General features: G+C 38.5%; 1 protein-coding gene across 1 annotated transcript; it reads right to left on the bottom strand.

Annotated features, from left to right (window-relative positions):
* Window positions 1–224: 224 nt before the first annotated feature.
* Window positions 225–2309, bottom strand: LOC127081200 (uncharacterized). The gene is made up of 5 exons (XM_051021485.1): window positions 1883–2309; window positions 1213–1468; window positions 612–1128; window positions 473–493; window positions 225–362 (listed from the first exon to the last, which is right to left on the bottom strand). The coding sequence occupies exons 1-5, from the start codon at window positions 2307–2309 to the stop codon at window positions 225–227; spliced, it is 1359 nt and encodes a 452-aa protein (XP_050877442.1).
* Between the last annotated feature and the right edge of the window lie 14045 nt (window positions 2310–16354).

The raw sequence follows: 16354 nt of genomic DNA, 5'->3' as shown, positions 1-16354 counted from the left end.
AGTTGTGAGCTTTTTGTTGGTGAGGTTATGGAGAATTTTGAAGAACAATGGAGGAAGGAGAAAACTTTGGTAAAAATGGGAGAGAGAAGGTGAGAAAATCAGATTTAATGGGTTAGTTAAGGGTAAAATGAGAGTAAGTGGTGGAAAATCCGGGTGGGATCCACAAAAGCCAAAAAGTAAAAATTTGAAAAATATGACCATTTGGCTTGACACGGGCGGCCGTGTCAGGCCACTGGTTTCTTGGCTTCACCTCCAGTAGAGCTGGCACGAGCCATGTCAACTGACACGGGCGGTCGTGTCAGCCTACTGGAAAAATCAACTTCCTTAGCACCTTGCCTGACACGGGTACCCGTGTTAGGGCCCTGTTTTTTAAAAAAAAAACTTGATTTTTTTCTCTATTTTCCCTTGCCCTGTTTGCCAACTGTCTTTATGAGTTTGGCTCAAACCTTTTCTTCTGCACTGTGCGATTTACCTGTGGTCCTATAAATAACAACTGGAAACACACCAAACATTGAAATAATTAGAATAAAATAGCATGGGTTGCCTCCCACGAAGCGCTGCGTTTAACGTCACATGGCTCGCGGTCGTCTCTCTTATCCTCTGAGACGAACATTATCTATCAAACCACTTTCATGCCCCTTGTAGTAGTGTTTCAACCTTTTTCCGTTTACCTTAAATGTATCCCCATTACTTGGATTTTTAAGTTCTATTGCTCCATGGGGAAACACTATGTGAACCAAAAACGGACCCGTCCACCTGGATTTCAACTTTCCTGGAAAGAGCTTTAATCTAGAGTTTAACAAGAGCACTAGTTGTCCCTTGACAAACTCCTTTATCTGTAGCTTCTGATCGTTCCATTTTTTTGTCTTCTCCTTGTAGAGCTTGGCATTCTCATAGGCTTGATTCCGAAACTCCTCGAACTCGTGGAGCTGAAGGATTCGGGATTCACCCGCTTTGGCCAGATCATAATTTAAGAATTTGGATGCCCAAAATGCTTTGTGCTCCAACTCTAGGGGCAAGTGACAAGCTTTACCATAAACTAACTGATAGGGAGACATACCTATGGGAGTTTTGAATGCCTTTCTGTACGCCCATAGTGCATCTTCTAGGTTTACTGTCCAGTCTTTCCTAGATGCACATACAGTCTTTTCTAGTATTTGCTTTATCTGCCTGTTGAACACTTCGACCTGGCCACTCGTTTAAGGGTGATACAGAGTGGCGATCTTGTGTTTAACATTATATTTCTTCAGTAGATTCTCCATTAGTTTGTTCAAAAAGTGAGTACCTTCATCGCTGATAAGTGCTCTCGGAACCCTAAATCTCGAAAATATATTATTCTTCAGAAAGGTCACAACCACTTTAGAATCATTGGTGGGAAATGCCACCACTTCCACCCACTTTGATACGTAGTCTACTGCTACCAAGATGTAATTTTTCCCAAATGACGGAGGAAATGGCCCCATGAAGTCTATTCCCAAGACATCAAACAATTCAACTTCCAGCATAGCATTTTGCGAAATTTGATTTCTCTTATAAATATTCCCCGTTCTTTGACATCTGTTGCATTCTTTGACGATGTCTTAGGCATCTTTGAACAATGTGGGCCAATATAGACCTGACTGAAGGACTTTAGCCATTATTCTGTCACCACTGAAGTATCCTCCATAATCCGAGTCATGACAAGCTCTAAGTACATCCCTTTGTTCCTCCTCCAGAATGCATCTTCTGACCAGCCCCTCCATTCCTCTCTTGTATAGGAATGGGTCATCCCACAAGTAAAACTTGCAATCATGAACAAACTTTTTCTTTTTGTTAGAATCAAAATCGTTCGGGATTACACCCCCCACCAAATAATTCGCGTAGTCTGTGAACCAAGGGATACCAATGACAACGAGGATGTGTTCATCAGCGAACTCATCCTTGATCGGTCTCTTTTCTTCTATTTCTTCAATTAGTGACATTTGGGATAAATGATTTGGCACTGTGTTTTCACACCTCCTTTTGTCCCTAATCTCTACATCAAATTCTTGGAGGAGTAAGTTCCACCTGAGAAGCCTCGGCTTAGAGTCTTGTTTAGCAAACAAATATTTCAACGCGACATGGTCAGTATAAACGACAACCTTCGATTCTAACAAGTATTTCCTGAATTTGTCAAATACATAAACCACGGCCAATAACTCTTTCTTAGTAGTTGCATAGTTCATCTGTGCAGGGTTTAACACATGACTAGCATAATAAATGACATGTAGCAACTTCTCTCTTCGTTGTCCTAGCACTGCCCCTACAACAATATCACTAGCATCACACATGATCTCAAACGGAGGAGACCAATCTGGGGCAATAATAATAGGTGCTGAAATCAACTTGTTCTTCAATGTCTCAAAGGCCGTGGTGCATTCTTTATCGAACATAAACGCCTTATCCTTAACCAATAGAGTGGTTAGCGGTTTTGCGATTTTTGAGAAATCTCTTATGAACCTGCGGTAAAAACTTGCGTGTCATAAGAAACTTCGGATACCCTTCTCATTAATAGGAAGTGGGAGCTTAGATATCACTTCCACCTTTGCTTGGTCCACTTCAATTCCCTTGTAGGAAATTTTGTGACCAAAAACTATCCCTTCTTGCACCATGAAGTGACATTTCTCCCAATTCAGAATTAAGTTTATTTTCTGGCACTTGTCTAAAACAAGAGAGAGATTAGTTAAACAGTTCTCAAATGAGGATCCAAAGACCGAAAAGTCATCCATGAACACTTCCATATGCTTTTCAAGCATGTCGGAGAAGATGGAAGTCATGCAGTGTTGGAAGGTGGCTGGAGCATTACACAACCCGAATGACATTCTTAGGTATGCAAACACACCATACGGGCATGTAAATGTTGTCTTTTCTTGGTCTTTCCAGAGCAACTACAATCTGATTATACCCGGAGTATCCATCTAGAAAACAGTAGTAATCATGTCCAGCTAACCTTTCTAACATTTGGTCAATAAATGGCAATGGGAAGTGGTCCTTCCTAGTTGTTGTGTTCAACCTTCTGTAGTCGATGCAAACGCGCCACCCGGTAATTGTCCGAGTAGGAATTAATTCATTTTTTTCATTCCTTATTATTCTGGTTCCCCCTTTCTTAGGGACAACATGCATCGGGCTCACCCAAGGGCTGTCAGAAATAGGATATATAAGACTTGCGTCTAACAATTTCACCACCTCTTTCCGAACTACTTCTTTCATAGTTGGGTTGAGTCTTCTCTGCGGTTGGACTACAGGTTTGTGGTCTTCTTCCATGAGAACTTTATGCATACACACAGTAGGGCTAATACCTTTCAAATCCTCAATTGCCCATCGAATAACATTTTTGTATTTTTCAGGACTTGGATGAGCTTTTCTTCTTGGATATTCTTTAGGCTCGAGTTTATGATAGCAGGACATTTTCCTTCAGAATCGAGAAAAACATATTTGAGATTCTCAGGGAGTTGTTTCAACTCCATTCCTTTCTTTGGCTCTTCATCCTCTTCACTAGATTGAGGTAGGCGTGAATCCTCCCATCGGCGTGGTCGAGATCCTGTCCACGGGGGTTGTGCATCCAGCAAGGCTAGCACTTGGAATTCCATGTTGTCCACTTCTTTATCACTATCAAAAATGGACAAACTCAACACTCTTTCCGAAGGTGACTGTGGTGTATTCAAAGGACTATCATACGTCACCACCTGATCCAGAACCTCTACAGTATGATTGGTACAAATATCATCCTCGTACCTCATGATGTTTCAAACATCAATCTTTAATTCCTCATCATAAAGCTTCAACGTCATGGTCCCTTTTTCTATGTTGATCAAGCACCTTCCCGTTTCTAAAAAGGGTATCCTAAGGATGAGAGGGATCTCTTCATCTTCCGGCATTTCTAGAATTACAAAATCCACCGGAAATACAAACTTGTCAATTTACACCAGAACATCTTCAACAATACCATACAGTTTCTTGACCGAATGATCGGCGAATTGGAGTTTCATCCTGGTATCTTGCACAACCCCTATACCAAGCTTCTTGTAAATGGATAACGACATGAGACTTACACTAGCTCCTAGATCAATAAGAGCTTTGTTGAATGACCTATCTCAATAGTACAAGGGATGGTGACAACTCCTCGATCTTTCTTCTTTATCGAAATCATCATACCGTGCAAAATAGCACTACAAGTTTCGGTTAGAATAATCGAGTTGGTGTCGGTGGTGTTCCTCTTTGAAATGATGTCCTTCATGAACTTGGCATAAGTAGGCATTTGTTTAAGTGCCTCCAACAATGAAATGTTAATCTCAAGCTTCTTGAACAATTCTAGGAACTTTTCAAAGTTTTTCTCATGTTGTCCCTTTTTCTTGTTTCTGGTGGGAAAGGGAAGCTTAACAACCGGCTTAGGCTCAACGATTGTTTCTTTCACTACTGGTTTTGGTGCTACCACTTCTTCCCTCATAACTTTATTTTCTTTGATCTCAAGATCCACTTCGATCAATTGATCTTCCTCTTCATCCACCTCCTCAACTACTTCGTCAGATTTACCACTTCTTGTTGTCACCACGCTCACATTATTATGCTCTCTAGGATTCGTCACAGTTGCACTAGGTTAAACACCTTGTGCTTGAGAACTCGAGGCTAATTACTGAGCGATTTGACCCATTTGGACTTCAAGATTCTTTATGGATGTTGTGGTGTTTTTCTGATTATTCCGAGTTTCCTCTTGAAATTGAACATTATGAGCTGCCATTCTTTCAATGGAAAACTCCCAATCAGCTTTCTTAGGGGTTTGTTGTTGCTGCTATTGTTGATATTGAGTTTGGTATTGACCGTGTTGAGGAGTGGTTCCTTTCTGGTCTTTCCATGAGAAGTTGGGATGATTCTTCCAACCCGGATTGTACGTGTTGGAATAAGGATTATTCTGCTTCAAAAATTTGATTTTCTCCACTTGTTGAGGAGTTGCAAAACAATAAACAGTTTGGTGTGGACCATTACAAATTTCACAACAGACGGTAGGAGCCGGTTGGACCTGTGCCACCTGTTGGGTACCTATATTCATCGCCTTCAGCTTCTTCTCAACTTCCACATCTATAGTATCTTCGATACGAATTTTATTTGTTTCCAGCTTTAAATCTATAACCCCTTCTGGTTTGCTTTGACATCTATCGTACAACTCTAAGTGCTCATTAGCAGCAATAGCTTCAATGATCTTCTTGATACCGGTGGTTGTTGAAAAATTGGTGGAGCCACCGACTGCGGTATCAATCAACTGTTTGGTCTTTATTTTGAGACCATTCACAAACATCTGCATCTGTTCGGTTGGATCCATATTATTATTTGGGCAGGCGACCAGGACTCTCTTGAATCTCTTGTAAGCATCTCCCAAAGTTTCCCCGTCCTTCTGCTTAAAATTCAGAATTTCATACCTCTTCCGCAGAAAAACCGACGCTAGAAAATACTCATTCAGGAAGGCTTTTTCCATTTCTTCCCAAGATGTGATGCTACTGGTAGGTAGAGAATAGAACCATTCTTCGGTTTTTTCCGCTAAGGTGAACGGGAACATTCTCAATTTCTTAGCTTATTTGGTGTGACCATCAATTTTTAGAGTGTTGCTCATGGTCAGAAATCTCTGCAAATGCTTGTTTGCATCTCCATTTACCTTTCCAGTGAAATGCTTCCTTTCAAGCTGATTAATAGTACTCATATGTAACTGGAAATTAGCCATGTTCACTGGTTGGTTGGCAATAGTTAATCTGCAGGTTGGTGCATTTGCACCTCCGTAGTCACCCAACAGTATTTCTGGTGGGGGTGGATTATAAGCCATTGTTTCGATCTCTCTTTCGGAACCTGAATCTGAACCTGAATGAATGGAAGATTGTTCTTCGTCTGCTTCCAATCTAGCTAATCGAGCTTGTCTGAGTCTTTCCCGCAAGGTTCTCTCGATTTCTGCGTCAAAAGGAAAATCAGTTGAGGCCTTACCTCGCATACAAATATCAGACACAGATTAGTTGATATAATTGAAATAAATTATTAAAATAACGGAAAATAAATTTTAGCTGCAGAGCAATAAAATTTCAATTGAGATAACTTAAACTTTATATTTGGTAATCCCCGACAACGGCGCCAAAAACATGATCGGAAAAATAGCAAGTGTACTATTTCGCCGTTGTAGTAATAATAGGGATGTTTCCCAAAGATCGATCTCGAGGATTACGTAGCAATATAAGTGTAAATTCGTACTCAATTGAACAAAACAAATAGTTGGGGTTTTGTAAAAAGTCACTGTAAGATAAAATAAAATAGAATGAATCTTTTCACAATTTATAATAATATGCCAAAGACGGTGTATGAATATCTCATGTAATGACCCTTGAGTGCATATCTCCTTAATAATGCAAAATGTTTCAATTACCGGATCTTACAATTGTTTCCCCCTAAGACCTCAAAGGGAAACCTTTGGTCATTCAATCTAATCTCTAAGTCCTCAGGCGATTATGATGAAACCAAGCAATTACAATTTAACAAGAATAAACCGGTAACCATAGGATATCCCTAGTCCTAGGTGATATCTACTATAGTTTCACTGTACAAAAACCTTAACAATTGCAATCCTGCTAAATGTTAACCATAACACAATCTTAATTTTTCTAATAAAGAAAGCATTATGAACATTGCATAGTGAAATTAACAACAAACATCAAATATTAAGGAAAATATCAATTCATAGTCATTACACGATCAATTCAGGGACACCCCCTGGCATTGGGGGGTTTATCCTCTCATATTATTCAAATAAGATACAAAATAAAAATGAGACATTACAAAAGTGTGGGAATTCCGTTGATCTTCAATCGCATCCACTCTTGAAGGATCTCCGTTCTTCGTCGCTTTTGACCGCTTCAATCTTTATCGTCTCCAATCTGTAATCGTCAAAAAGTCCTCTTCTCCGTATTCAAAAATCCTCTAAATAGTTCCTGATCACTAATTTGATGTAGCAAAAGTCCAAAATGCCCTCCGGGATCAGCCGTACCAAAATACAGCAAAAATTGGAAAATGAGGTGTCCAAGCTAACACTGGCCGTGTCAGGCAACACGACAAGCCGTGTTAGCTGTCTGGCACCCATGGATTGACACGCCCCTTCTAGGGAGGCTGACACGGGCACCCGTGTCAGCTGACACGGGCACCCGTGTCAGCTCCCTATTTTAGTGCCCTGGCTCTCCTCTCCTGACACGTGCCGTGCTGGGCATCACGGGTGGCCGTGTCAGGGCTACTGTGTTGTCCAATTTTTTCTTCCGATGGGCCTGAAACGTCTGATTCCCTTGGCAATCCCTCCGGTATTCTTGCTTACACCTAAAACCAGTAAAACTACCACAAAGAGACATAAACTGGAGTATAATGATGCAAACCAAATATAATTAACAAATTAAAATAACAATGTAAAACATCTAATTTACTAAACAGAACGAAAAAACAAGTAGACTAATGTGTTACCGACTTCGTGAAATTGTGTCGAATGAGTGTCAGAAAACAAGTAAAATTGGAGACTGGTCAAATACCTCGTGATGAGTGATGTTGATATTGATGTTGGGGCTGATGCCTATGCATGAATGATTTTTGAGAATTACATGTATAATTATGTAAAGTGTTATAATTAATTGTATAATTATTAGTTGTGAATTGTGCTTATGTTTATGAGATATTATGTTGCAAATACAGGTACGTGCTATGAATATAATCGTACGTGTTATGTTGAGGTGTGTAGTTCAGAAGTGGGAAATACTATTAAATGTTGTATTGAATTGTTGATTATCGTTAGAAGTGGAACCATAATTATTGTTGTTGCATTATTGTATGACATGCATCATATTGTGTTTGTATGTTGAAAGAGGCAAGTCATGGGTTCAGAAGTGGGGACTTGTGATCGTTCGGGGTTTAGAAGTGGGGACCCGGGGTTCAGAAGTGGCAACCTGGTTCAAATGAGGAACCATTGTTGAGTAGACGAGATCAATAACAAACCTTTGATGTCCAAATTGGCACCACATGCATAAATTCGAGTTGTGAGTCACATTGCATTGAGCGTATTCTAACCCCTTTCTTCTTTGTTTTGTGTTGCTTTGTACATTATCGTACATATACTCAGGAGGAGTAAGTGTTGTTGTGAGCTGGAAGATGACCTTGGAGCTTTTATTTGTTTATTTGATCATTTATCACTATTTAGTTCATTTATATGATCTGATATGTAACATCGGGAACGGGCATGTTATTTGTTTTGAGTAAATCATTGGATTATGATAATTTAATTAAGTACTTTCAATTTAATGAGATAATTGAAGTAATGTTATTTGTTTGAGTTCCGCTGCGAGTTTTAAAAATATTTAGAGTATGTGCATGTTGTATTTGAGTAATATCCTAAAATATGGATTTTATCCTTGTAATTATGAGTTGGGGTTTCAGGGTGTTACATAGTAGTATCAAAGCCTGGTTCGTCCATCCGGATAGGTTTTGTGATGTTATTTGTTCCCTAGTATGCAACGAGTGTATGACCATTTTCGGTGCAATGTTTCTCATATCAGTTGTTTACTGGAAATTCAGGAAATGGCTGGAAGAAATGGTTGCGCAATCGCTGATGCTTTGGAGGTTATGGCTCACGTGATGGGTCAAGCAAATCAAACATTGCAGAATTAGAATAGGATAGCAGACGAGTTCAGAGGGCTGGGAAAGTTCTAGAGGAATAATCTGCCAACTTTTCAAGGGAGGTACGACCCAGAAGGTGCTCAGGTTTGGTTGCAAAAGATTGAGAAAATCTTCAGGGTGATGTCTTTTTCAGATGCGCAGAAGGCCTTGTTTGGTACTCATATGTTGGCTGAGGAAGCGGAGTATTGGTGGGACAATGCTCGTTAGATGATGGAGGGTACGGGTGTAACACCCCTTTTTCTACCCCAAAATACTTAATATATAATCAGAGTAAATAAGCACGTATATAAACAAAAGGGGATCACATCGACGTTTTCAAAAACTAAAAGCTTTCAAAAACCAAACATCATTCATCATCAATATACAATACACCTGGTCATTTAAAATAACACATTTTAATTATCATGAATATTCAAGAATATACGTTCGCAGCGGAAAATAATGAATACTCATGCATTTCATAAAATGATCCATGTCCCATACCATGATCATCTCTCAATAATCTCCTCAAGATAAAATAAAACCATATTCATAATATCTGGCACGATGGCCTCTCCAACAGCAATTTCAAATAAATATGTTCACAAGTAATAACGTAATGCATATCCAAATAAGATATAAGTTCAATACTAACAATCTACCCCGTGTTACATTTACCTAGTCTTCAACTAAAATACGGAAACTCTCCGGCTAATCTCGAGTGAGCTACCGTCCACTTACTTCAGCAATACTACTCCGGAGTATCTACACGATGCCATGTAAAGCATCATTCCAACAGAAGGGTGAGAATTCAAATCATTATGAAGAAGTATAATAAAGCACAATGATTAAATCAACAATTAAAGGAATCCATCACACTTCATATAACCATGTAAATAATATTAACCAACATTGATTTCACGTGTTTCAAGCACACATAAAACTCAAGGAGTATAATATTCAAATCCAATATTATATTCCCAAAAATACACATAACTATAATTATCACATAATCACATACTTTGCCAAGTTATGTATCCAAACATCATCAAATTCAATTACCATATCTCATACACGCATCACAATCACACTAATGCATACACTCAATTATCACATAACTCTAATGCGACTCAATGCAAGACATGTGACTCTATGCATGTGGTACCGCAATGTGAACCCAACGTTTCACCGCTTTCCGATTCAATATCTAGAATCCAAGCCACGCTTCCGATCCGGACAAGATCAAAGCCACTACGTCTATTTCCAATTAAGGATCAACGTCTACTACGCCTATTTCCAATTAAGGATCAACGTATGCTACGCCTATTTCCAATTAAGGATCAACGTCTATGTGAACCCACAGTTTCACCGCTTTCCGATTCCATATCTAGAATCCAAGCCACTACGTCTATTTCCAATTAAGGATCAACGTTTACTACGCCTATTTCCAATTAAGGATCAATGTATGCTACGCCTATTTCCAATTAAGGATCAACGTCTATGTGAACCCACAGTTTTACCGCTTCCACCATGAAGCCGACCATGCCATGAATGAATGTACAAATACCAACACATATGCAATTAAGATCATCTCTACCATCTTAACATTCCACATATCACCATAATTCAACTCTATGAATTATCCACCAATGGTACATATACACATTCATAACAATATATCATTCACAAGTATAGGCTAATTATCAAATACGCACACATAGATTTCATTCCAAAACGAATACAACATTTAAAATCTCAATTTTTCACTTTTCAAACAGTGTTAACCGGTTAACATATTTGGGTAACCGGTTAACGCGACACAGAATGTACTTCCTGGCAATTTTCAACAGTGTTAACCGGTTAACGCTTTTGGTTAATCGGTTAACGCAAAACAGAACATAATTTCTAACAGGTTTTCAACAGTGTTAACCGGTTAACGCTTTTGGTTAACCGGTTTACGTAAAACAGAATGCGATTCCTGCGTTAACACAAAACAGAATGCAGAATTTTCTGTGTTTTTCATCGTTGGAGGACTTTCGGACCTCCGATTTCGATTCTGTAAAAAGCCAAACGTTCAGAAAATTATAACTCATATAATACTCTAAGTATATAACGTTAATTTTCAGTTTTAACACAATCAAATTACCACAAATCAAGAATACTCATCAACCTAACAATTTCAAACAACCATACAAAATTAGTGATTTTAACCTAAACATACTTCTACCCATTGACCCAATCATACTAACCCATAATAATAAGGATTCTCCCCCTTACCTCTTCAATTTTCTGGAAACCCTAGCTCCTCTCTTGTTCTTCTCCTCTTCTCCTTACTTTTCCTCTTCTCTTTCTCTATTGTTGTCAAATGATCAAATGAATCCTAATTCTCACTCTCCTCACCTCTTATATACTAGTATTCTATTTGGGCTTTAAGAATGATACCTCTAATTTAATTAATAGGCCCAATAAGACCTAATATTAAATATCTCTAATTAGTTAAATTAAATTAAACTAACACAATATACTCACCAAGTTAATTAATATAATTAATCATTATATCTCATATCAACTAAATAATTAATTAACACACCAAATTAATTAATATAATCGATTATTATACTACCTAACAACCAATTAATTAATTAACATTCCAAATAAATAAAATAAAATATAGTAATAATAATATAAGAAATAATTACTAAAATTGGGTTGTTACAGCGGGTACTGAGATCATGTGGGAAAATTTCAAGACTGAGTTCCTTGAGAAGTACTTTCATGTTGATGTTCGTAGCAAGAAGGAGATCGAGTTCTTTGAGCTAAAACAAAGAAACATGATATTTGCTGATCATGCTGCAAAATTCGAGGAGTTGTATAGCTTATGCCCATATTACAATGGGGTGGGATCCGAGGGATCCAAATGTATCAATTTTGAAAGTTGTTTGCATCAATAGATCAAGTAATTCATCAGGTATCAGGAGATTCATCAATTCTGTGTGCTAGTTAATAAGTGTAGAATCTATGATGAAAATAGTCGTGCTAGATCCGCTCACTATAAGAGTGTTATTGATAAGAAAGGTAGAAATCAAAATCGTGGAAAAGCTTATGGGGCTCCAGCTGATAAAGGGAAGTGGAAGGTTTTAAGTGATAAAGATACAAGTGGGGGAGTTGCTCCTGCTTCTTTCAAATGTTTTAGCTGTGGAGGAATAGGTCATCGTGCTAATGAATGCATAAGTTATGATCAGATATGTTTTAAGTGTGAGAAGACAGGGCATCGTATTGCTGATTGTAAGAGTAATGTGCTGACTTGATTCAATTATGGAGGACCATGTCACATTAGTACTCATTCCAAAAACCAAAGAAGGCTTGGCCTAGAGGGAAAGTTTTTGCTTTTAGTGGAGCAGAGACTACTGGCTCCGATAACTTGATTCGAGGTACGCGTTTTATTAATGGTGTTTCTATGATTGTTATGATTGGCACGGGTGCAACGCATTTGTTCATATCTATCAATTGTGCTAGAAGGTTGAATCTTAAGTTTCTTCTATGGTTGGGAGTATGGTCATTGATACCCCAACTAATGGTTTGGTGACTACTTCGTGGGTTTCTTTGAATTTACCTTTTATTATTATGGTAACGACTTTGGTATTGACTTAGGTCTAATTATGTTAAGTCAACTTGATGTTATCCTATGAATGAACTGGTTGGAGTTTAACCATATTCATATCAACGGTTTTGATAAGTCCATGATGTTTCCAGAGTTCTAAGTAGGTGAAGATCAGATGTTTATATTTGCTAATCAAGTGGAGGAGTCCTTGAAGGATGATGCTTGAGTGTTTTTATGATGTTCACTTCGTTGAAGGATGAAGGTAAGGTTGTGTTTAGAGATCTATCGGTGGTGTCTGATTTTCCAGAGGTGTTCCCGAATGATATTAGTGATTTCTCCCCAAAGCACGAGGTTGAGTTTGCCATAGACCTAGTGCCTAATACTAGTCTTATGTCGATGGCACCTTATTGAATGTTAGCTTCAGAGTTGAGTGAGCTAAAGAAACAACTAGAGGACTTGCTTGAAAAGAAGTTTGTTCGACCTAGTGTTTCGTCATGGGGAGCGCTAGTTGTAACACCCTAAACCCCGAAGCTTATATAAAAAGAATTACTCGATAGGTTAAGGTGTCACTTCCACAACCAACCAACAAAAATTTCAAAACATTTAACAACATGAAGCAGAATTTAACACAATAATAAATTCAACTTGAAATTCTCAAATAAAGTATTCAACTTTAGCATCACAATTCCACACCAAATCAAAACATAACAAAAAAAATGTCTCACTCCCGATGTTACAAAATCAAAGCACTAAAACTACTAAATTGTGATAAACGATGAGTAAATGAAGAATAGCTCTAACGAGTCACCTTTTATACACACAAACAACTTTACTCATGATTATCTACAAGATGTCCATGGTAGACAACATAAAGCAAAACAGATTAGAATGAACTTGAATATAAAACAGCGTAAAGAATGCGATAGTAGATAAACACACATCACATCACGCATTCAGTGCACAAACCATACCATTTCAATCCCATACCTGTTCCATCATAATATATATATATATATATATATATATATATATATATATATATATATATATATATATATATATATATATATATATATATATATATATATATATATATATATATATATATATATGCATGCAATGTGACTCATGACTTTGATATAATGCGTGTGGTACCAATCAATGATGGTTCTTCATATGAACTGGATCCAAAGACAACTACAACATATGATCCATGCAATGTGACTCATGACTTGACTCTTTCACAACAACTACAACATATGATGTATGGAATACGATAATGCAAAGACAACAACACAACAATGATTACAACCCCATATACGACTGTAAATAATCATGTATTTAAACGCATCAACAACTGTTCTCACTCAGAACTACGCATCTCAATAATCATCGACAAGAATTGACAATGATTCATATAATTATACTTTCATGACATGTATTCACACGTCGAATAAACATCCTGTTAAATAATCAATCATTATAATGATTCTCTTTATCGATCGATTGAGCACAACTCAACATGAACTCAACCATTTCAAGCATAATTACCCTTTATTCAATAACATGCATTGATTCACATCAAATAAAAACACATAATCTCAAACAATATGTTGTAACACCCCAAAATTTGCACTCCTCATTCATGCATTCATTTTTAGGTCATTTAGCACTTCATATTGCATTTCATCATGTCAATCAGAATCAGATCCTAGAAGCTTGAACATCATCCGAGACATTTTGTGGGTTCTATCCGGGTGATCAGTCAACACAAGGGAAAGACTTGAGTTACTTCCAACAGGTTCAAATGGGGTCTATTCATCACTCAAACACTAATCCTGAAGGAGCAAAAATCTGTTTCTGAGCTGTCATGCTCGCTAGGCGAGCAGAACGGTTCGCTTAGCGAAGAGAACTGTCATGCTCGCTAGGCGAAGCCCACGCGTTTTCAGAAAATAACAGAAAGTCATGGGCTTGAGTTGCCCTCTTTTGAGCCCACAAAGTCACGAAAATCAGGTTATAAATACTAGAGTTTCATTGAAACAAAACCCTGGAAAAAGATAGTGAGAGAAAAGCTAACAGAGTCCAGAGCAGCCTCCAGAGACTGAAAGGAACTCATCTGCAAAGAGCCAATCCCATCTCATATAAACCCTCAGATTGCTTTGCAAACTCAACCGGGCAATTCAATTTCATTCGATCTCTCCAATCAGGTTTGCCCTATCTCCATTACTCTATGCTTTCAATTTGAATGCTCTGAATGTATGAGGTATTATCGTTAGGTTTTGCATGTGGGCACATGTTTTAGTATGTATGTCATGCCTTGATGTGTGGATCCTTGCCCCCTGACTTTGAATTTTGATACCCGTTTGATGCATGTGTTTGACAAGAGGTTTAGGCCTCCTACCCTTGGTTGCTTTTTGTGAGCTTTTTGTGAATTTTAATGGCATGATTCATGTGATTCTCTGTTTGGTGCAATTCTTGATTGCACTTCATCTTGTTTCTCTAACCTGTTTGTTGAGTTTTTTTGTGAGGGCTCACATGAACCCTGAAAGGATAGCTTGCTTGGTATTGCACTTTATTTGTGGGATACCATTTGGAGATTTATTCCGATTACCTGTATTGACTTGCTTTCTTTGATGGTGCCAGCTTGAGAGATCTCCGGGTTTCTTATTTCTTTAGTTGGTGTTACTTCGGATCTTTATCCGTACGGTAGACCTTTTTGATCCTTTATTTTTCCCGCATTTTACCGTTTTCTTAGCTGGAAGACCTCGATAGGAGGCAATGTTTTTGTGTGTTTATTTTTGTGCCTAAAAACCTCCATGAAGAGGCAATTGACGGATAAAAGGTATTAGTAGTCAATCCCCTGTTATTCAGTGCGTCGTTCTTTAAGATCACACTACGTGTCGATGCTTCAGAACAAAAGCCCAAGATCTTTTGTCCGGTCAGTCAGTGGAGAAGGTTCCATCTTTCTGAACCCCCACGCCTTGTCATGAGCTCACGCTGTCCGGGGTTAAGAGCTTGAGGTCTTATCCTCATTACCCTCTGATCTGCTCACCCTGATGTTCAATGTCAGTGGTTAAGAGCCCGTTTGATTACCCTTCCATGGCTTGTTTGTCGAGGTTGATATGACCCCTCTTGACTAAAGCCCTACCCATGCGTGTTTGAGCCCCTTTGCTGGCGTGTTTACTTTATGCATGTTTGTTTTGTATGGTTTGATAGTCTCCCGTTTGCATGTTTATTAAGGTAGCGCGGTTCCTTTGTCTAGGACTGCCTTTTTGCATGAGCATCCCTAAAACACCCCAACTCATTGATTTTTCTTCTCGTAAGAACACGTTTACTCCTTCTACTACAGGCGAGTAAAACTCCAAAGGTCGAGCATCCGGTAGATTGCGTAGTAACGTCGTTCACCCAAAAACACAACCAACCCCGTAGTTAGCCGAACTACGTTTTGCTCTGATTCTTATTCCAGATGAGATACGTAGGCATAAGACGCGATGTCTTACCGAGCACACATCCCCCTAACCCATAGCCAGCCGAGCTACGAAGACTCTGATTCTCATATTCAGATGAGATACGTATGCAGTGGATGCGACATCCGTGCGAGTCATTTTCTTTAAACCCCTTTTTAGTAAATAGTACATTAGATAAACCCACACCCTTTAAACAAGAATAAAAAAGTGGATCCCGTAGAGTACTACGAATGCGTAGGGGTGCTAATACCTTCCTTTCGCATAATCGACTCCCGAACCCAATATTTGGTTGCGAGACCTTGTCTTTTCCTTTCCTTTCTCCCAGGTTTACTTCGAGCGTTTCCTTTCCCTCCTTTGGGATAAATAACGCACGGTGGCGACTCTTCTTTCATTTCTTTTTTCGCCAGTTGATTTTTTCGCAGGTGGCGACAGCTGGCGACTCTGCTGGGGACCCTGGTTTCCCTAAGCGAGTCCCTCCTAGATTTTGTAGGTTGCTTGTTTGTTGGGTGTTTATCCTTTTGTACAGTTATTTATTTTTCAGCCTTTACCTGCTTTATCTTATTGCATTGTGTACATATGATTGCCGTATCTGCTGGTTCTGTTTGTT

Source organism: Lathyrus oleraceus, chromosome 5 (genome assembly GCF_024323335.1).
Source record: "Lathyrus oleraceus cultivar Zhongwan6 chromosome 5, CAAS_Psat_ZW6_1.0, whole genome shotgun sequence".
Taxonomy (NCBI): domain Eukaryota; kingdom Viridiplantae; phylum Streptophyta; class Magnoliopsida; order Fabales; family Fabaceae; genus Lathyrus; species Lathyrus oleraceus.
This window is presented reverse-complemented; position numbering and strand designations above follow the sequence as displayed.